Source organism: Paramormyrops kingsleyae, chromosome 20 (assembly GCF_048594095.1).
Source record: "Paramormyrops kingsleyae isolate MSU_618 chromosome 20, PKINGS_0.4, whole genome shotgun sequence".
NCBI lineage: Eukaryota > Metazoa > Chordata > Actinopteri > Osteoglossiformes > Mormyridae > Paramormyrops > Paramormyrops kingsleyae.
In genome coordinates, this window is record NC_132816.1 from 6,241,038 (window position 1) to 6,263,008 (window position 21,971).

Here is a 21,971-nt window from a genome sequence, read left to right on the forward strand (position 1 = left end):
CAGCATTTCAAATATTTATTGTCAAATGAAGAATTGTTCTTTTATGTTTAGAGCATTGCCTTAAACCTGTCACAGATGGCACAAGCAACTTATAAATAAGTAATGAGAGAAGTGTTATCGGGTGCAATTGGTGTTAGCCACATTGGAATATTTCTGCGCCCACAGGAAGCACAGCATTGCAGCTCTCCACCATTATAGTATAACAATTTGAAGGACTTTAGTAAAGTACACAGTCTTAAATAAATAGGTGCACAGTAAAATCTTAAAATGTGTCTAAAACCACTGGATAAAATAGTTATTAAATAATAAATAACAAAAAGAGAACAAGAGAATAAAATCTTTTAAATGCATTATAGTTATTTCTCCAGTAGTAGAGCTTTTATGTGCTATGTACTGTGTACTTTGTATGTTTAAGAAGGGTTAGGGTAATATAACTGATAATCCTTTATCAAAGGATTGGTTCATTACCTATAGATGTGCAAAATGATCCACTGAAATTAATATTTAACAGCAAATAAACTGAAGAATGGGTGGTGTGATAAATATCAGTGTCCCCTCTTTCTTCCGGTGCTCGAGGTTTGAATCTCACCTGCTCTGTGTGTGCAGGTTGGAAGACGCTTAGATGAACTGTGAAATATTTAGTCTGTGATTAAGACTGCGGCATAAGCCACAGACAAATTATTATTGTTCTCATCCAGTTGCTATTTTCCTATCTTAGCAACTTCGTGAATGGCTTGAATCCATTCCTTGCGTTCCTTTGCTGTTGTTGCTTGCAGGAAGTAGTGAATTTCATCCGATGTAATGATTTCAAAGAGATTGGCAGCCTCGTCATTCTTCTTAGCTGAGGAAAAATGGAGGATGTTTGAGTTTGAGCCTTCGGAAAGACGCGGTGTGGTGTCATTCGTGAGACATCGTGAAGAGGGGTTTCATATCTACAATAAATGCCTAATGTCACCCTCTTACCATCGGGCAGATGATCCACAGCAGTTACGACCGAGCCTCGGAGGTTTATGGATCCAAGGGGATCACCTCCATCCTAGCAGGAAAAGAGGTACCTCTGTGTTTATGCCACAAGAAGGGATCACTGTTGTACCGTTAATCAGGCTACAGAGAAATCTATACATCTAGCTGCTTAAGCAGTTCATGCTCACACTAAACCTGGCCCATCTGCAGAAGGACACAAGAGGAGACACCCTGGGTAACATGCCAGTTCATTGCAGAGCAGTAAAGAGATACTGAGTCCCATATCCACATGTTCATTGGTTGTAAGAAAGGGAGAGCATGCAAAGTCCACACACACAAAGCAGCACACAGCACAACATTCGAACCTCCAACCCGGAGGTATGCAGCAACATTGCAACTCATTGAGCCATTTTAAAAATATCTCCAGTTCAATTATTTATCTTACTGGTGAGACCTAAGTGCATAATAAGATTCAGTATTATTTAGCTTAAAATAATCTTCTGCTAAACAAACAACACAGAGAGTAAAATATTGTTACCAAATATGAATGTCTGATGAGTTTATTCAGTCCAACATTTTCATTATAAGAATTCAAGTTCTATATGATGCTGTACTTATATACTTAAAATTCTCTTGTAATAAGATATAATCCTAGATCTTGGATGTCAGTTCAGTCAGCCTACAGTGCAAAAACAGCAGTTATGAAGCTAGTTGTATGAATACAGACAGTGCTCTAGACACAGTAGCCCCAAGCAGAAAACAGGTTCATAGTAAAACACTTAAGAGAGTGTTTTCTACAGGATACCTTGGTTGGATCGTAGTAGTGTAAATATGGAGGACTGCCTCTGAGAATAAATTTCCGGACTTTCCATGTCTTTCTGCGATGCCCCTAGAAATATTATTGAAAAATTAATTCTTTGGGTGGTTATTTGGGGGTATTTGTCAAGACTACAGCTTCTGCCTCACTGCACCAAGAACTGCATGAAACCCTACTGCCACTGCAGGCTTTACCTGCATCACCAAACATCCCTGCTTTATGATAATGCCCTTGAATTCCTCCTTTGTGACAGTGTCCTCATCACTTGAGTACCCCTCCGAGAAAAAGCCACTGTCCGCCTGCAAGGAAACAGGAGTGCACATGTCAACATGTAGCATAAATTAAAAAAAAAACTACCAGCTACCTTCGCAAAATGAAGAGATTAAGTACAATACGTGTATGAAAAACATCATCCCTCGTTAACTCCTATCACATTAAAAACACTCCTATCTCAGGCAGCACAGGGCACATACAGTATACACACATTCACACAACAATGCTACTTATTTATTACACCTATTTACTACAATACTGTTGCACCTTTAGCCAATACGCCTAGTAATTCCACTTACAAAATAATAGAAGGCATCTAACTGGTCCAGCAGAACAGACACCGACTGCATCTCGGCTGCCTTCTTAGGCACTTCCCCAGCTGGCTGCAGATACCCCTCGTTCAGGAGCCCTGTAGCTAGCATTAGCGCCTCTGTCCTGTTCCTGGCTCGGCCCTGGGACACCAGCCAATCAACCGCTTGGCTGCCTACACAGAGGAGAGGAAATAATGATAATTTAAAAAAAAAAAACAACAGGGACCAACTGCAAATCATGTACTGTCTCAGCTACAAGGGAGAAGATGTTTTAATGGCAGCTATTTTGAGTGCTTGAATTATACAGCATGTGCTGTGTATTTTAATTCAAGGTACAGGGGTCTGAGTGAAGAAAAACTGGCTGTTATTCTCCTATTTGTCAGACTGCTTTGGTCTTTCTTTGTACCTGTGAAGCACTGGTTGAATGTTCTCTTGTTTCTCTCCAGCTTCTTCTCCTTTATTCCAGTGTTTTGGTCTTTCATTGAGTTATACAGTTCACTAGGGGGGGGGGGGAGTAAGCCAAAGACACAGCATGATTGTGTCACATGAGAGCTGTGCAGGCCGAAGCCTGGACAAAGCACACTAGCCAAGGTAGCTTGTCGGCAGCAGGAGTACAAGGGATACAGACACTATTAGCCGCTAATTAGAAGACCTTGTAATACGACCAAATACGATCATTCAGAAAGGTACCTCATATTTACGGTGCTGGGCAACTGACTGGCCCTCCGTACGGACCTCCTTGCAAACTTCATGCCCCCATCTAGACCACTGATAGTTTTCTGGATGTCTTTGACCCAAACCTCCATTTCTTCCAAATGAGTGGCTTGGAAGAAATGGTCGTGGCTTTTCGGTGTGCTGATCTTAAAAACAAACTGGACAGGGATATGGTGTGGGAGAATAAGGAGAAGGGCAGTGAGCACAGCCCAGGCAGACTGTGCTAACACTGGGCTCCTGTGCACAGGCTTAAGACAAAACTACATTTCATCATGTATTGTGAAAATCTATAATAGACATTTTCTAGTGGCATTTTCCCCTAATGTGTTAACATTATACATGAAGATTCAAGTGAAAAGTGTCTCATAAAAATGTATTTTTACTGTCATTTTTTAAAATTAACTTGAATAAAGTTAAAGTGAAATTGAAAACTGAGCATCAACTGTATTGTATAATTGTATGAGCTGAAAAGGCATTTATTTATGCATTTTTGTTTCTTTTTATGCCATTCGGCTTACCGTGGATGTGACTTAAGTCTTCATAATTTATCACAACCAAAATGGCATTAGACAATGGTAAATGGTCTGCATTTATATAGTGCTTTTCTACTCCTACGAGTACTCAAAGCGCTTTACAATACATGCCTCACATTCACCCATCCACACTCACATTCACACACCAGTGGCGAAGGCTGCCATGCAAGGTGCCAACCTGCACACCGGGAGCAATTTGGGGCTCAGTGTCTTGCTCAAGGACACTTTGATGGGATGAGGAGGAACCAGGGCTTGAACCTGCAACCCTCCAGTTGCCAAATGATAACACTACCTCCTGTGCCACCGTCTTCCCCGAATCAGTCCAACTCTTGCTACTCTTGCCCCCCCCCCCATAAAAACAACCAACATTGTACCCAGAAAGTCATATATAGAAACCAAATGGACAAACATACACTGCCCGTCCAAAAAAAAAGTCACCATTTGAATTTTTTGTTGGGCCGCCTTTAGCTTTGATTATGGCGCATATTTGTCATGGCATTGTTTCCACAAGCTTATGCAACATCTCATCCTTTATTTTCATCCTGATTTGCATTAATTTCTCAACAAGATCCTGTATTGACAAGTGAGTTGAACCACTCCATAAAGCCTCCTTCATCACATCCCAAAGACCTTCAGTGAGGTTAAGGTCACAACTATGTGGTGACCAAGTTACGTGTGAAAATGATTCCTCATGCTCCCTGAACCACTCTTTGACAGTTCAAACCCAATGAATCTTGGCATTCTTGTCCTGGAATATGCCCATGCCAACAGGGAAGAAAAAATCCATTAATGATGGATGGAAGTGTAACCTGGCGATTCAGTAGATTCTGGTACTCAGTTGATTTTACTTAATTGCTGCATAACGTTGCAGGACTGTAATAATGATCTAGTCATTGCTTTTAAGTATTTGCTGATATAAATTCAAATGGTGACCTTTTTTTTGGACGGGCAGTGTATTATAGAGCATATCAGATGCAAAATGTTACTAAAACTTTTCATATGAACATAAGTAAACATATTAAGACACATTCAGCATTTAAAATCTAAATTATATATATTCAATCATTTTCCTAAGAAACATTTTTTAGGAAAATGGTTAAATTGCATCTTTTGTAGTCCTGCTCTGCAAATAAAAATGGGTGAAAGTGCGTGAAGGTGAATGCATGTAATTCACAGGATGGTGGTTTGCAGAAGCTCCTTACCGTCCTTTTCAGGAAGTCTTGGCATGTGCTGATCAGCTTGGCTCCCTTCAGGGGGATCATCGCTTTGGGAGAGCTGTCAGCCTTCTTCCTGTAGATCTCCACACCATCATCTGACAGAATCACCCACACCACCTTCCAGGAGTTCAGCAATGTGCGCTGCCAGGGGAGGGGGGCAGGGTGGGGCTGGATGAGCCGCTTAACGCTATTTTTGGCTAATTCACGGTGCTATCTCTACAGAATGGAACATTTACGCAAACTTCCTGTATAGCAGTGCCGCTACTCGCTTGGTAAAATGGAACAGGGATAAAGAATGTACTAAATGGATCAGCAAAACAGAAGTATAGAAGTACATTTTTTGTTACATTGTAAACAAAACTGCTGTTATCGTACTCTTGTAACATCTTGTAAAGTCACAAATTTCACATGAGATAAATATATCTACCAAAATCTCACACTTCATGTTTCAGTAGAATGTACACAAAATTATAATGAATCCCCCTTCGATTATGGAAATCTGTTACGAAGAATTCCTGAGTTAGGGTTGAAATCAGTATTCTACAGGGATCTATCAGCCTGTTTATAAAACCCTTGATGTGTTTTAATAAGTATGCCATTTTGAATGAAAATCAAATTAAAAATATTTCTAAAAAATTTCTATTATTGAACCATAGAGAACTCGTGCATTTCTGTTGGCTTCATCTTATGATTTACAATTAGTTAAATATCAAGGAAATTGATTTCATGCATATTCACAAAAATTATTACATTTTTTCTTCACAATCTTATAGTGAATATTTGCAAATATAGTGCACACAGTGAAAACACAACAGTGAGAATGCAGCTAAAGACTGAGTCTGTGTTACCTTTTTCACCAGGTAGCCCTCCCTGATTTGCTGTGGCTCCATGTAGAGTGAGCTGACGTCTGGCTGCCTGTCTTCTCCGGTCTCATTGGCGTCGTGTTGTAATGTTTGCTTTCAGCTGTATCTGCACCGTCCGCCTCTTCAGAAATCAACTTCCTGCTCAAGAGCTTTTCTCAGCGTGACGCACATCAGTGCGAGGAAGGGCATGCCAGAGACTTACTTCAAGTTCACCTTTATCTCAAATCTAGATATATAAAAAAAAAAAAAACATTTTTCATCCTTACTTTGTCCTTTAAATGAAAAACACAATGTGATATTTTTAAAGACGTATTATTTCATTTAATGGATTGCGTCGTCGAGTATTTGGCATGCCTTAACATAACTTAACTTCACTGCCTCGCCCCAAGCAGCGACCTTCATATAGTTCATGTGAATAGAGTGAGGAATGTGAGGCAGCAGCCACATCCACACAGAATAAGCACAACTATGAGGAAAACCTTTTCTATGACTTTCAAACCAATACTGCACAAGGCACCTCTTATGTAATGGGTAAATGCCGCACAAACAGGAGTTACTAACAATGAGTAAGAAAACAAAATTCAAAGCGCAGAGCTCTGCCAGAGAGGGGAGAACTTAGAACAGGTCTTAATAGCCATTAATTACTACCAAATCATTTTGGACAACAAACCATACATTATTATCATGCTGCACCAGTAGCAGTTCTGCATTGCGCAGTGTGTATCTTCAGCAGTATCCTGTCATTATCCCTTGTTTATTTCTCCAGTGCTCAGTAGTGTTACCTTCCCCAAAACGGGGAAGTGGATTCAAGAGGCCTATTTAAGTGCCACTGGCCACAGTGCCTCACTGGACACTGAGCGCCGCCTGCTGTTCAATTAGCCTGATGCCTCATCTAAGCGAATTAAAAAATGTTGTGGTTGTTGGTGTCAAACATGGTGGCTCCAGCATCTCCCTCCAGTGACGTTCATGTACTGCAGTTACAAGAGGACGGTCTCGTGAACAAAGAGCGTCCAGTCTGTGGCATCCCTGTGGCTGAAAACCACTTCTGAATGAGGTAGGTCAGAGAAGAACGGCCAGACTTGATAAAGCTGATAGGAAGACCACAAGTACAAAAATAACAGCGCGATACACCAGTGGTGTGGCAGGCTGCTGCTCCGAAGCAATTCTGGAGGCAAAATTTGGTCCTGCCTCATACTACAGTAGCTAGGTCTACCTCGTAAAGTGGCCATTGAATGTACATACAAATTTGAAATAAAACATAACATAGTGAAGTACAAGAGAATTTTAAAGCTCCTTATTAAAACTCACCATCCTTTCCCCCTTGTGGACCAATGTAATATACCTGCCAAACCTATAGCAGAAGCTTCTAAATATGATTCCCTCTGAGACACTTTTCACGAAAAGCCCCAAGGATGTCATGCAAAGCATTATTGTGGTTCAAATTAGACGCTGTGTATGTACTTCCCTGGAACACCCTGCCCTACAGATATGAGAAGAAGCAGCAGGATTTGGAAAGAATCAGAATTACATCTGTCGGTGATACAGAGCATAACAAACATGCCCAGACAGTGACAGGCATTTGATGTGCTGCGATTTGCTGCGGTGATACTTGCCCTGAAGGCAGAAAGAAACTCCCCCTGTTTTCACTTGATGGTTCAACCCGCCACATTGTCCACAGAAACTGCAGCTAGTAAGAGATCGTGTCTAACTGGTTTCAGTACATTACAGTATTTACAGCACATTGCAGTACTTTTTATTGCAGAGGTCCTGGATCTGAAGGTAAACTAATCAGTGAAAACTCATAAGGAGATACTTTAAATGGAAAATGAATGATATATTTGTCTCAAATGACTTTGGCCAGCAAACTCTTCCTTCACACATAGCTTGATGGTTTCAGTCAAGAAAACATCCCAACTATGACCAAGTACTGAACTGGTAGCTACATATACATGGAAAGCATCCCCAACAAACCTGTCCTTACAGGCTGTGCAGCAATCTTAATGCAATTCCTGCCTCTGGGTTTAGGGTTATTTTAAAGTAGTAAATAAAATTATATATTAATAGTAATGATCAGGTAATGTTGAGATCATTTTACCATGAAACTGAAAGCATTAAATATGGCAGTTAAGCTCCTCCCCTCTGCTACGGTCATATTTACATTTCTTTAGCCGATGCTTCTATCCAAAGCGACGTGCAGCTGGGAAGGCAGCAGCAGACAGCGCATGCAGCAATCATGCATTCACACATCAGCACTGTCCTGGGATGCAGAGGGGCCTGCAGCCTATTGCTGGGCAGGGTGTCAGTGTCTTGCTGCAATACAATATTACCTACAATATTCAGTTAGCAATTAGCCTAAATATATGGAGGAGGAAACAGGGAGAACACACATCCCCGACCCTGGAGAGACATGGCCTCCGTGCCACCCTGGGGACTGATAATTCTGTGTAAATACCGTCTGACTGCATTCACACTTACACACCCGTTTTACAAGGTCAGTCTGTGGTTTCTGATCGGTTCCCAGTGCATCCTTAAAACAGTCATAGTCATTTTGTACGAATTGCACCTGGTCACAGTTCACTAATGAGAACACCCTTCTTTAGGAGGCTGCCTTCTGCGCGCAATTAGTGAAGCACGGTGTTATATGTGAAATGCGATCATCAGTGCAACTGCAATAGCAACAATATGGAAACCTGACACTGACAATGGAATAGTTATAATGACAGTATGCTGAAGGTGAAAGAAAAAGAAAGAAAGAGAGAGAGAGAGAGAGAGAGAGAGAGAGAGAGAGAGAGAGAGAGATGGTTTAGTACAGTTGCCCAAAGTCTGGATGTGTGTGTGTGTGGATTAGGTTTATATTACTTTGTGGGGACCAAATGTTCCCCACAATGTAATGAAAACCTGTTTTTGACATGTTTTGGGTCCCCACAAAGCTCTGTGAATGCAATCAAAAAATGCTATAAGTCGTGCATTTTGTTTGGTTACTTATGGTTAAGGTTAGGGCTGGGTGGGGTTAAGGTCGTTATTGCTGGAATTAGGGTTTTTCCCAGAGAAATGAATGGACAGTCCTCACAAAGAGATGAACACAAACATGTGTGTGCGTGCATGTGTGCGCGTTTCCTGCATACCATCCATGCTGTGCCCTATGCTTACTTTTTAACAGATATGACTGAAGATACAGCTGCTGCTTTTGCTGAGAACATGAAATTCTATTTGATTCCATCTATCAAATCTGACTGTGATTTTATTATATTAAATGCCTGCTGGTCATGTATGAAATGAGGCTCTGAAACTCACTGCTGCTGGAATTACTGAACACTGATCATCAGTTGGTTTTATTCAGTGTGAACCAGTAATATAAAAAGGGAAGTATATTAAATCAGGATAATCACCAAGCTTTGACCTTTGCTCATGAATGAATTCAGTAAGTGGATGGTTTAGTTATATATTAGGATATATGGTATGGTTGGTTGAACACCATGCAGCTTAAATTTATTGTTGTCAGTGTAATTTTACATTGTCAAAATCTTCTTTGGAGCCTTTTTTCTACTAATTCTACATACATATACAGCTTATGTATAAGGTTCTAACTTAAATATAAATCTTAAAAGCCATAAGAATTCAATCACTTGATGCCTGTTATTGTTACGCCTGTTGTTTCTGTATCCCCCCCTGTTTTTCTTTTTTTTTTTTTCCTTTTTCCACGGTACTGGTGAGTTCAGAGCGGCCACACTCTTTGCTCTTGAATGTAATGTAAAATAAAGTTGTCCTCCGAAGAGGGGGGGTGGTGGTGGGCAATAAAGAAAAATAAAAAATTCAATCACTTCAGACTAGTGAATAATTCAGCAGTTCATCTTTCCCCGGTGCAAGTGAAAGAACTCGCTCCACACCAGCCATGGTGATAGTCGTTAGTGTGAGCAGAGTCACGTTTCCCTCACAGTAACGGTCTCATACCGTATGCCAGCATAGGCACCTACCCATGGCTAATTTTGCAGGTATTTTGCATATTCTGAATCCAAAGCATTTCATTTTATGCCCGTACCTGACGTCCATTTGGAATCTGACATGACATGGACTGGGAACTCAGTTTAAATACGTCTGTTGACTTTCAGCGACCAAAGCAGAGCACCTGAACCGGTGCACAGCACAATCATCCCCAAGACCATTGGACAGTATGCTACCGGAAACATGTAACCAAAGGGGCTACTGACTAAATGGGTGCCTCGAGGATGCGGTGTACCAAAGGCAGACTGGAAAACCAGGGAGAAGCACCAGGACACAGGAATAAACCTGCAGGATTATTGCCACTGGCTCTTCATAGCTTAAACTCTACATATCCTCCCATTCTTCCCATGGACTCTTTGTCCTGCTTCTGTCTGGGATCTGAATTTGTTTGTGAGGTTCAGCAAAAGCATCTTCCCCAAGGCTGACAGGACACTATATAAATAAATAACCCCGCTTCCCACCCTGCCTCCTCCCCATTCCTGAGGTTATTCACCCCCCCCCCCCCCCAGCTGTATATTTTTGTATCTGTTTATTAGTTGATTTAGCAGATTTTACTGTTCATTAACCCACCTCCTTAAGGTACTGCCCTCTTCTTCTTGTTTACATACACACACGTCGCACGATGTATCCAAACCCTTCAGGTATATATACACTTCAGGTATATATACCCTTCAGGTACTGTGGTAACCCTCCTCCGTCAATGCTGTTGTATATTACACCGTGGTCCTGTAGGGGGCACTCTTTCGTGCCACTGTATACCTGTATAAGGATGGTATGACATCATACTCCATTTGACATCACTTGAATTAATTTTAATAAGCAGCATTTAAAGTGCATTCCTCAATAGTTCTGCGCCCAGCAGTTCTCCTGAAAGGTATCTATTCATGAAACAGTTGTTCCCAATCGTTCCTCTGAGATCTTTTACACTTTCAAGTCCCATTTCTTAGAACTCATACATCAGTGAACAACAGAATTATTCTTTCTTCCATAAAATGAACGCGTATTAGCACTTCACATTGTTCTGTTATGTGATTCAATTAATGCCATGGATGCACCAGTCTCACATTACACAGAACAACGAGTTTTATTTCACCTCCTCATGGAATCATGTGCCAACAATGATATCCTGGTGTAAAATGGCTGCCTACTCAGCCTACAGAGTGCTGATGTATAGTTTTTATGGCTAATAAGAGGATGTATCCTACACTAGATATGCTAATCCTAAAGATGCTATACAAGCAAGGCTGTGAGGAGTGTTTTTAAATTTTACATTTTTATTTAATTTTTTTATCAAAACATTTCCATCTGGTTGGCATGGTCGCTATAAGGGTAAGAATGTGGCCTCATGCCTTCAGTTTTTTTTTTCATTTTGATTCTTGCCCAGACATGTTTTCACTGTGTTTTTGGGTTACCACAATTAAACAATGTGCAGTTGCAGCTCTGCAATGGACTGGCACCGTCTTAAAGCTCCGTACAGTACTTTCTGCAATAAGCCCCAGACTCATTGCTATCCTAAACTGAATAAGTGATTAAATACAAAATTTCTTAAATTGTTTAGAACAAAATATACATTATTTGATTGTTTTGAGTTTTAACACTAAAAAACATTTGACCACAATGTGACTGAAATTAGTGCATTTTTTACAAGTGTAACAGCCTTCACAGATCGCCAAACAACGGTGAATTTCGGCATCTCTTTACTGTCAATTACTGAAGCTACCACAAGAGGGAGCACTACAAGCGGTGAACCACTGCCAGCGCTGCGATTCATCGAATTAAAATAAGACGTGCCAATCAACACCAGACATTTCAGGAATACAAAAATGTACTATGCTCTTAAATTGTAAAAAGATCAGAACAGCCGAGACCGTATTAAGTGATGATGTACGGTATGTTAGACTATTCCAGTTTCCAGTGTCACTGGCTACATCCACGCTTAGATAGTAATTATATGCATTATTGCATATTACCGGACATAGTACTGGCCAAAAGCACGAAGTAACTTAGATCGTGTAAGGAGCCGCATCCCATCCAGAAAATGTCCGACTAATGGATGACTTCGCCCCAATAAACCGAATTATCACATTAGTCGGTCCGCATGGTAATTTCTTTCTCTGATCACATGCCTCCATTTAATACCACGAGCTGCAATACACGTATCCCACAAAAAAGGTGCCTAGAAAGTGTTTACTGAGGCTAGTGCAATTGCAGTACTTGCAAGTATTGTGATTGTGAATGATATAACTCAATTATATTCAGTTATTATTATAATATTTTCTTCTACATTAAACACACACGAACTATATACATACATACAGTAAGTATCATAGTATTTGTACCTATGAGCCTGTGCTTTTATCGTTATTTGCAAAGTCATACGACACCGTGCCTGTCAGATGTCAGTTGGAAAAAAAACAAATCAAAAAATGTTCCTATAGCTTTCTTTTACCCACGAAAATGATCAAATGATCACACATAAACATATGCATGCACTGGATGAAGCAGCACAAATGGACCCCGAGTGGAAAACACCCGGATGTACTGTACTACTGCACCTCCCCCTCCTTTCACTTCAGCCTCTCTACACCAACACAACCACCTCCGCTTCTCTTCCCCTCCCTGCGGTTCTACTGGAGCCACTGCAGTGAATCCGTCATCAGTTGAGAGAAGGCGAGCGCAAAGCAAATACTACAACAAGCTGCCTGCAGAAAGCATCGATTACACTTACTCACATATAATACTAATTAGTATTATTCCACCAGAAGTAGACTTCAGACCGGCACGATGGTAAGGAGTAACTAATGCTTTTAGGATTGTTATTGCATACTAAGATGTGCATGGAGTTTAAATGTGCCACAGCATTGCATATAACAAATTTAAGGCGTTAAGTGGCGCCACTGCAGGTATAGTAACCAAGTTGACTAGCCCTCCGACGTGCGTTACAAGTCGCGGTGTTTGTTGTTGCGTGTCCCCATGTGTGCTTTTCACTTGCCCGGAGCCGCTTTCGTCGTGTCAGCGCGGCCCAGCCGCTACTGGTGGCGACAGGCTGCCGAGACGGTGACTTGTTCTTTACCGCCGTCCGGGCTCCGCCGTGCAGTCGTGTAGCAAGGCTACTACTCATGGCGCGAGCCCTGGGCTGTGGGGGACCGCGCGCGAGCTGCTTATATTGAACCCTCGCGGCATCGGTCGCGAGCTGGTTATACTAACGATGTCCGCGTGGTAGGTTAGTGCTGCAGTATCTAGTTATCGATTCGTTATAATTAATATCCATGACAGATGTGCCGTTTTCACGGTACAACTTTCTGAATATTAGTAGCCAAGTAACACGTTTTCCTCGGTCTAGTAGTATTTTAAATGTTATGTCATGGTTATTACATGACTGGCTACGTGAAAAGAGTACAATATCAGGCCAAAATAGTTCGTTTTGGATCTAAAAACGTATACATGTAACAAGTTTAACATGAGATTAGCATTTCCTTCTCCATCGTGGTTATTGTTGCAGGCGTGTATATCAATATATTTTGGGCTAAAACGTACCCGTTTTGTGACATATAACGACATAATAACGGTGTCGGGACTACGGTAAGGGGCTATTTTGTTAAATAAGGTGCAAGTGTTTTTGATAGTTGGTTACCGTGTTTTTTGACGTCCGTGTCAGGCTGCTTGCGGCCATTATTATTTTCGGTCCACCATCAACGGCTTCTCACGTTGCGCCCAAGATTTTTGCACGTCCATGTGTTAATTTCGCTATAAAGCTTCATGCAGTTAGTAAATATCGGCATAATGCGCCGGCCAGCAAAACGAGACGTATTATTTCCATACAGAAAATGGTTATCCATTTTTATTCTCAGAGGTGGTGGGTGTCTCACGACTTGACTCACGACTTTAACGAAGTTCAGGCGTTCACGGCAATGATGCTATTGCTTGTTAAATCATTGAAAATAATAAACGTCCATAAAGATTCCAGTGATGTGATCCGCAAGCAGTCGTGTTTCCTTTGATTAGCAGTTCCTTTTCATCTTCAGCTGTATTATACTCATTCCTAAACTTGAAATTAAATATCAGCGCAGACCAATATTGCAAACGCAATATGAGGAGCTTTAAAACGCATGTCAAGCATTTGCATCGCACACATATGCGGCTGGTGTGTGAGACATGAAGATATCGACCCTGCAGCTGTCTTGTGTATACAGACAGGCTGCCTGAAGCTCATTATTAAGAGCCAGATTCGCTGCAGGAAAAAAAACCGCAATAACTTCGATTAGGAGAATTAGTTATCGGCGTTTTAGATGGCAAAGGAACATTCCAGAATGTATGGTCAGCCTAGGAAGTAAGGAGAGCGGCATCACTAGTCCCAAAGCACAGCCTTACCAAAGCACAGCCTTACCAAAGCACAGCCTTACCAAAGCACAGCCTTACCAAAGCACAGACCTTTTTCATTCAGTATTCATTCATTCTGTTCAAATGAACACTGTTTATCTTTTTACAAATGAGCAACTTAACCTTTATCTGTAAAATGTAGAGATAAGTAATCTTTGTATCAAAAACTGCACATATTAAACAGTACATCCATGAGACAGTAAAATAAGATGAAAACACGTAGGCGAGATGAAATTAATTAGCAGGAAACTAGGAGATCTCCAGGTTACCCAACTTGGGACGTAACCTTGCACTATTATTAAGGGTACATGCAAAGAGAGTAGGTGAAGTGAAGAACTACTTATTCAGTGATGGCCTCTCTTTGGGGTAAATATATAACAAATGTTAATTAGCTAATATGCTAAAAACGCTATAGAGACACGAGTAAGTGGTTCCATTTTCAGATTAACAAAGAATATGGTTATTAATCTGTATCATGCATATTTTTGGTGGGGGGGTGGTGGGTGGTAGTGGTGATACTTTGAATTATGTTAGCTGGGGCACATTCTCCCCCATTAGCTATTGTTTCGTGTATATCTGACGCCCCGCTGAGAGGGCAGTGATGGGGACGAGGCCTCCTACAGCAAGTCCAATTCGAGACCAAGACCTTATTGTGTACAGACCGAGACTTTGGGGTAGTCGAGACTGACACCGGAAAAATAAAGTCCATTTTCGAGACCATCGTTTTGATTATATTTATTTACTATTATCATTGCCTCTGCTAATAATTGAAAGCAAAATTGTGTTAAGTATGACAGTCCTTTGATCTCAAACATTATTATTCAATCAAAAATATCCAACATTATACCACTGCTAATCTGATCTAATTTTTACTTGAGTCGCTCCTCAGGGTGAGAGATGTGTAAAAACCTGTATGTGAGAGTTCTACTTATAAAATAAGTCAAAGTGAGCTTTTATTGGTTATACTGCCTGATTATTTGAAATGTAAAATGACATATCTAGCACACTCTGTAATTAGGGTCTCATGGTGCTCCAACATGCACACACCCTGTCCTTACAACTGATTTTTGCCTGACTTGCTTAATGACCTTAAGTATTCGAATTGAAATGTAAGCATATTCCAGTTTGCAGAGCGGGGAGTTGGAGGATTGAGCCTACGTTCTTAAAAGACTACCATATGTTTGGCTGGAATTGCGTTCATTTCTGTGATATGATAGGCTGATGTGTGCTTTCAAACAGTGTCCCTAACTGACAGTTTATTGAAGTTTCTCACTTTCTTAGTTTTTAATTTTTGGTACCCTGTGCTGAAAAAAAATTCATTTCGGATCTCGCTCTAAAATTACGAGTCCGAACCGTACATGCTTATAGTCCGAGACCAATTTAAGTAAAGTAGAAAACATCTGAGTTCCAAGTCACTGAAAAACTGTTTTCGAGACCAAGACAGGACTCTAGTATTACAGCACTCCTCTACTGATGCACATTTTCAATCTTCATTTGTCGTCCAGTACCTGGACTTTCAGTAGGATATACAAGTGATGACACTTAAGCTATATAACTTCATTGTACATGTTACAAAATGAGCACATCATAGAACTCCAGGCTGAACTCTGCCTGTTGTGTAACACTCCAGTTAGATAGTGGACAAAGTACCGACGTTTGTTGGCACTTTATATCAATTTGTAAAATATCAAACTTGAGATAATGTAGGATAATTTTCTACAGTTGTCCATATATGTATGAAAATGAATCAGTCACCAGAGTTCAGTACCAGACTTTTTTTGGGCTGTCAGAAAAGTGTTAAAGGTGCTGGTTATAATTATAGTTCAGTCAAGGTTCCCAAATTTGGTAGCAGAGCAACGGCACTAGAAGATCAGTCTATAAAACAAATACCTTGACATGCAGTGTTGTGCAGAACTCCCCCTCAAACTGCAGTTTCCTCCTGGGGTGAATGGTATGAGGGTCAGAATCTCCAATCAAGCTGATTTTTTTCTTCTTCCTTTTTTTATTAGCTGCATGTTCCCTCATTAAAATGATTTTCTATTTAGTCTAAAACCAGGACAGTAGAACAGGGCAGCACTTTATATAATCATTCACCGCTTTTTCATAATCCCCTCGGTTCCCGGAGTCGTGATAGAACCGGCTTAATTTATGCGTGATGCCAATGCATCACATTGACTCCTCTTGTTACAGCTGTGCGCCCGGCGCAGGGTGAGACGGTGCGCTTTGCTTAACCCGTGTCTCTCGGCAGAGGGCGGCCAGTGGAGGACGCCGGATTGCAGGCTCCTTTTTTTTTTTTTTTTAAAAGAAAACCTAAATGATTGCGTTTGCGTCAAGTGTGGATGAGTTTTGTGTTAAGGAAGGTTGGGATTTTGATTCATTATGGTGGTCGTTATGGGAACGCTCTGTGAAGGAGCTGGACTGGCTGTGGACTTGAGTTTTTTTGTTATATGGGGAGAACATCATTGAATGATAACCTTAAAATGGCTGATGTCGTGATAATTGGTCACCTAGCTGTTTATATTTTACATTATTAAATTTGAATGACTTAACATGGAGATAAGTAATGGTAATGTTCTTAAATTTGCACCTAGCAATGTGTTTAAGTGCTAAAAGAAATATTAGTACCTGTTTTTGGGTCACTTTCTCAGTTTTGTAATACCGCTGGTTTGGGGCTTAGCCTGTTAATTAAATAGAAGCTGTATGTGGCTGCAGATAGTAACCTGGCTGCAAAGATCAAGGACACAAAGTTCCTATAAGCATTACAGCAGGGTTTTTTAAAGGTGACTCTATACTCCTGACGGAATCAACTTCGTTTTAGTAAAACGACTTCATATGAGCCATAATTACCATGATGCTAACCGTTTTGGCACACTCCCTGTACAGGGTATCCGGGGCAAACTTTTTTTCGTTTTATCTGATCCCACCCATTGTCCACGATTGGCTGACATAAATGTGACACAGCAGGGTTGGTCAACAGGACTAATTATTCAGTTACTGGCAGGTTAGCACTGTACCGCAGTTCAAATAGTTTGAATTATTATATGTATCTATGTTTTTGTGTTAATAGTAAATGTGGTAACCATGTGGTGTTTGCCATGGACTGCATTTCTTTCATTAGTTAGTGAGTAACTCTGAGTGTCGTGTAAATTTTTGGCTTCACTGTCTGTGCTGCCGCTACTATTAAACCAATAGTGGCTGTTTGTAAAGAGAGTAACTACCATTTTAAAAAAGCTGTCACCTCCTTCATTAAAATGACTGACACACTTCCCACAATTTGATTATTTTGCCCTCTGTATGTGGGTCTGCTACATCAAAAATATTCTGGGCCCTCTAGGGTTGCGGTGTGGCAGCGTAGATTTGAGTATGAGACAGACTGTTCTCGCCGAATTGTCTGATTTTGTTTCGTCTAGATGTTGTTTGAAGTATATGGTCACTGTAACTGAAGGGTTCGTTACTGTCCCAACGTGAGTCTGCGGTTTTCAACTGGATGAAATCCAGCCATGGGTTAGAAAAATGTTTAGCTATTACTAAACGAACAAACCAGTATGTAAATGAATACTTGGGCTATCCGAGATCACAATTAGTATTTTAGCATTGAATCTTTGAGTAAGCTTTTGAGCTTGCAATTACCAGTGCGTTGTGCTCAATTATACAATTAAGGAACATTTTAAATTGTATGTTATGCTGTATTACCTGATAGAAAGCTACTTATCCTAAATTTCTGCAGTAAAATATTCAGCTTCATGGGGAAAAATTTCATTTCAGTGACAGAATGTTCCCTTAATATAAATGTGATTAGGCAGGGGATGCCTCAAAGAGAACGACAGTCCATCATGGGCATATAGTCAGAGGTGGCCATTTCAGGTCCAAAAAGTAAAAATCCAAACCAGGATTTTGTTTCAACCAACCAGTTGAGTATAAAGAGTCACAGTCACAGAGTACTCATCTGGTTGGTTGAAACAAAATCTTGGTCTGTTTTTTTTTTTTTATTTTCTGGACCTGAAATGTCCGCCTCTGCACATAGTATCACACCCTATGGGAAATTAGCAATGTCAGTTTGCCTGACCACAGTAACCCTAAGGAAACCGCCTGAACATTTTCCCTTTTTTGTTTTACCATTTTGCTGTGCTGACGAAGAGCTTATTTTGTACAGAGTTAACTTAAGAACGATAGCTCCTTGACTTTCTTTTTGCTGTATAATTTGCTTCCCTTAGGTCCTTTGCAGCATTTTCCATACAATGTGTTAGTTAACACAGTCTAAGTAATATCATTTTGAAGAGAGAGTGGGAGAGAATATACTTCAGTAAACAATCCAGTGAGAGTTTCTTAAACCTTCTACTCGGTACTATAAAAGGGTTTTACAGCAAATCACTGCCGAGTGATGGTTTGGTAGAAAGAATAGGAAATGAAATCACAAAAGATAAGACAGATTGGGGTGTAGATTTGCATAAAAAGTAAAACTGCTGGATGACTTGCTGCCAAAATGTCATAGGAGGTTCTGCATCTGGAGTTGTAGGGCGGAGTCAAGATAACATTACATTGCTGCTGAGCTAAGGGGCTAAATTTGCATGTGTACACTTAAAAAGATTTAGTAAACATTAGTGGAGTCTAATCAAACAATGTACACCGTCAAGAATGTTGAAGGACCATGAGTCTGTCTAGGCTGTGGCTGTAAATACAGTTGAAGATGGCTTTAAAATATTCAGCGCTTAAGGGAACCAGAGACATCAGAGAGCTTTTTTTTTATTCAGTGGAGTGTCCCAGGGCAAAATTTAGTTTTAAAAAGTGTTGTAGTTTTTGTCTAAGCTTAGTAATAGGTGCTGGGGAAAAACACTGGAATGTTCCTTACAGTGGGTTTAGTAAGGAATGGCTTTAACCTAAACATGTTTTGTTTCGAGGTTTCAAGCAGGGTTTTCTGCCAGGGGCCCAAATTGACATTGTCAGTTGTATCGTCCTGGTAACCCAACCCAGAGCTGGGAGTTCTGGCCTGATTTTATCTGGGGGCGAGGGAGGGGGGGGGGTCTCCCCTTTTCTGAGCGGAGATGATGAGATGAGCTGGAATAAATGTACTTTGTGTTGTCGGCATAGCAATGGAAGACTATTCCATTGCAGGTGATGTCATTTCAAGTAGAAGCCGCCGACTCTAAGAATTATCTGGGGCACCTCAGCTGCTTATGGTGGCTTCAGGATGTGGGTGACTAAATTTCTGCTATAAAATTACTTATTTTAAGTGTAAATCTGACCCTTCCCGGTGAGGAGAAAGTGTCTTCGAGGCACTGGGAGGACTTTTCAAGCTTTAGCGAGCGAGTAGCAGGTTTTTAAATTTAAAATATTCCCTTTTTTATGTAAATGTGACATTGAAGTTTCAAGTCATGCACCTGCAAGGTTTCTACTTTTGCTGACAAGAGTTAGTGAGATGTCAGGCACATTCACAGATTATGGTGGGAGGGAAAAGTTGGACCAGTCTTAAGTGTAAACAGCATCCCCTGCATCAGACCTGTGCAGATGGTTCTGGTGACTCAGGCAGGTGAAATATTTTAAAACCTCACTGCCACTTACTGTGCTGAAAAATTAACAACCCCCTGTCGTGTCGAGAAGTACTGCAAGGATCATCCCAGGCACTGCTTTACACTGTTTAGTGTTTACAGCTGCTGCTATGAGGTCAGTGGTCTGTACTACGAAGCGGGGTTACTGGCTTATTGGGGTAACTTGTCGGATTTAAGGTAGCACAGTTTAAATGGACTTCATATTCGTTCACTCACATTTTGCCCAGACTACCTTAAATCCAAAAGCTTACCCCGATAAGCCAGTAACCCCGCTTCGTAGTACGGGCCCCAGGTGTCTTCATGGCTTTGAATTTGCTCTTCGGCATAAATGGGGAAAATTATTAACCGCATGTGGTTGTTACTTTTTGTTTGACAAGGCAGTGTGAAACTTGATTAATCAAAATGTTACAATGATCAGCAGAATCGTGTTGTTCTGATAGATTCATGGATTAGCTAGCTTACACAAGTAAAGAAGTTAAAGGCTTCTTGATAATCTTTCTTTTTGGCAGACTAGCTACATTCCTGGAGTGGTTAGCTAAAAGTGCACCATGTTTCATGACTGCAACTCTTCTACAGTTTGCTTTTCAGGATTTTATGATATTTGCATTTTTCTCAGGATCTGTCAAACTAGAGCACTAGGAATCACTTGATATGGTAAAATTGCAAATTTTGGATATAGGTTATAGTTACGTGCCGCTTATGAATATTCTATGTATGCGTCATGAAAGTGCAATGAATGCTCTACAAATGCATCATAAAGTAAAGTGCAGTTAATGTAAAGTATTACCAAATATTTATAGTTCCAGAAGCTTCAGAGTGAGCCATGCAGACCTGCTTATATTTTGATGGCTTGAGAGAGGGGAAGAGCTACACCGACTGCAGCTTTTTTTTTACTGGTGATCCGTTGCTGTTGAGGTATTATGCTTCATACACAATTCCAACTTAGGAATCTGCCAGGTGAAACGATGTCCTTTTGCTGTTGTATTTGTTTAGTAAGTTTGACAAAACATCTATCACAAAACAAAAACACAAAATCTTAAGAAGCTTCTGAGACTTCTGGAAGATGGTACAACACTTGTTTCTAAACTAAAGTATATATTATAAATGACTTTTGTCATTCTGTGTATTATTTAATTGGTTTGTCCTGAAAGAGGTTTCAGAACATCAGAAACAAAAGCAACCTACACTGTTTGGCGGCAGTACTGGGATGTGAAACCTTAATCCCATGAACTGCATGAGAAATAAACCAGCAGAAGTTGATGGAGATGCTCTGTGCTGTGTAAGACAAGGAGTTTGTCTGGTGTGCTTCACCGATTAGTCCAGCAGACCAAGACCTGCTTTTGGACCTTATTGAGGTGTAGTTGCTATAGACTAAACACTACAGCCCTCTCTTCTCCTCTTGCAACTGTTCCTCCGCAGTGACACTCTGGCAAGGGTGTCCATTGTCACAAGCAGTCACCTTGCTGCGGGCGTGGTGCGTCTGGCATTTAGCCGATCTGAAGTAGCTCTCCTCCGTCACACGTCCCTGGGCTCGAGTTTCAGGCCGGCAAGCCCGTGGCTGACATTTCACAGCAGCGTCCCGTTTCTCGCGTGTTGCTGTAATGCCTGCCGGACAATCGCTGGTCATCTGCCCTCACCGTCAGCCTGTGCTGGGCATGCTGGGATTTCTGATTCGTTGACCGTTAACGCCATGCTGAGTCGGCTGTGCAGGCATATAAAATTGCACATGTTGATGCCCGTATCACTGTCTGTCTGTGTTTTATCTCTAGGAGAGGTTAGTTTTTCATGGTTTCACCTTAGCATTTTAAGACTTTTTTTTTTTTAAGGGGTGATTGAATTCTCAGACAAGCATTCCTTCCTCTTAAAGCATTTATTCCTGATAACCAAACATAACCATCCAAGAAGATCTCATATAACTTAAATCAGGTTTTAAAAAATCTGGATTTGTTGAATCCATGATCATTTCAGCTGTTCCTAAATCTCTAGCAATGGTATTAAAGCGCCTCTGTTTTTCAGAACAATTTTTGCCTTAAGAAGGTCGCTCTCTCTTTGGTTTCTCTAGTGTGTTTGTGATATTTGTTACTGTGCCTCGTGAGTGAGGAAAGCGTGCACAGAGACACAGAGTGCTCTGTAACTCACAGCTGACATTTTTATGGGAGTATGGTGTTCTTCTGTGAAGTAGTGGTTATGTCCTTTTCAGGGAAACTGCTATTCATGATGTATGACTGAGTACAAATTTAAGTGTCTTTATGCCTATTGTGGTTGCGTATTGTGCGGCATTTTGCTGTATTTTCCTGAAAGATACACAGTGAGTATTCAGCAGGTTCCATATGAATGGATTAATTGAGGTGC

The 21,971-nt window shown here is 40.8% G+C and overlaps 2 protein-coding genes across 4 annotated transcripts in view; one reads left to right on the forward strand and one right to left on the reverse strand.

Moving 5' to 3' along the window:
• On the reverse strand, window positions 1–13,589 carry LOC111850758 (pleckstrin-like). Of its 3 annotated transcripts, none has more exons than XM_072703904.1 (10): window positions 13,575–13,589; window positions 5,677–5,917; window positions 4,814–4,969; window positions 3,055–3,236; window positions 2,771–2,862; window positions 2,353–2,537; window positions 1,975–2,079; window positions 1,769–1,852; window positions 964–1,036; window positions 1–841 (listed from the first exon to the last, which is right to left on the reverse strand). In XM_072703904.1, exons 2-10 carry the CDS (start codon window positions 5,716–5,718, stop codon window positions 702–704), a joined length of 1,059 nt encoding a protein of 352 aa, XP_072560005.1. In that variant the 5' UTR covers window positions 5,719–5,917; window positions 13,575–13,589; the 3' UTR covers window positions 1–701. The 3 variants fall into 3 exon arrangements, with proteins under 3 accessions (XP_072560005.1, XP_072560004.1, XP_072560003.1); XM_072703903.1 differs by having other exon boundaries at window positions 13,328–13,589; XM_072703902.1 differs by lacking the exon at window positions 13,575–13,589 and adding an exon at window positions 12,686–12,823.
• Window positions 12,254–21,971, forward strand: part of LOC111850760 (calcineurin subunit B type 1) — a 19,551-nt gene continuing 9,833 nt past the window's right edge. The window contains exon 1 of the mRNA XM_023824973.2: window positions 12,254–12,480. Within this exon, the coding sequence (XP_023680741.1) occupies window positions 12,478–12,480 (3 nt within the window). The 5' untranslated portion in view covers window positions 12,254–12,477. The remainder of the gene's footprint in view (window positions 12,481–21,971) is intronic.

Bases quoted from the DNA above. Each gene is read 5' to 3' on its own strand.
- LOC111850758 (XM_072703904.1), bottom strand. From the start codon at position 5,718: ATGGAGCCACAGCAAATCAGGGAGGGCTACCTGGTGAAAAAG. The intron at 2,863-3,054 runs GTACCTTTCTGA...CCCCCCCCCTAG, and splicing joins CCCAGCACCGTAAATATGAG to TGAACTGTATAACTCAATGA. The intron at 2,080-2,352 runs GTAAGTGGAATT...GTTTCCTTGCAG, and splicing joins TAGATGCCTTCTATTATTTT to GCGGACAGTGGCTTTTTCTC.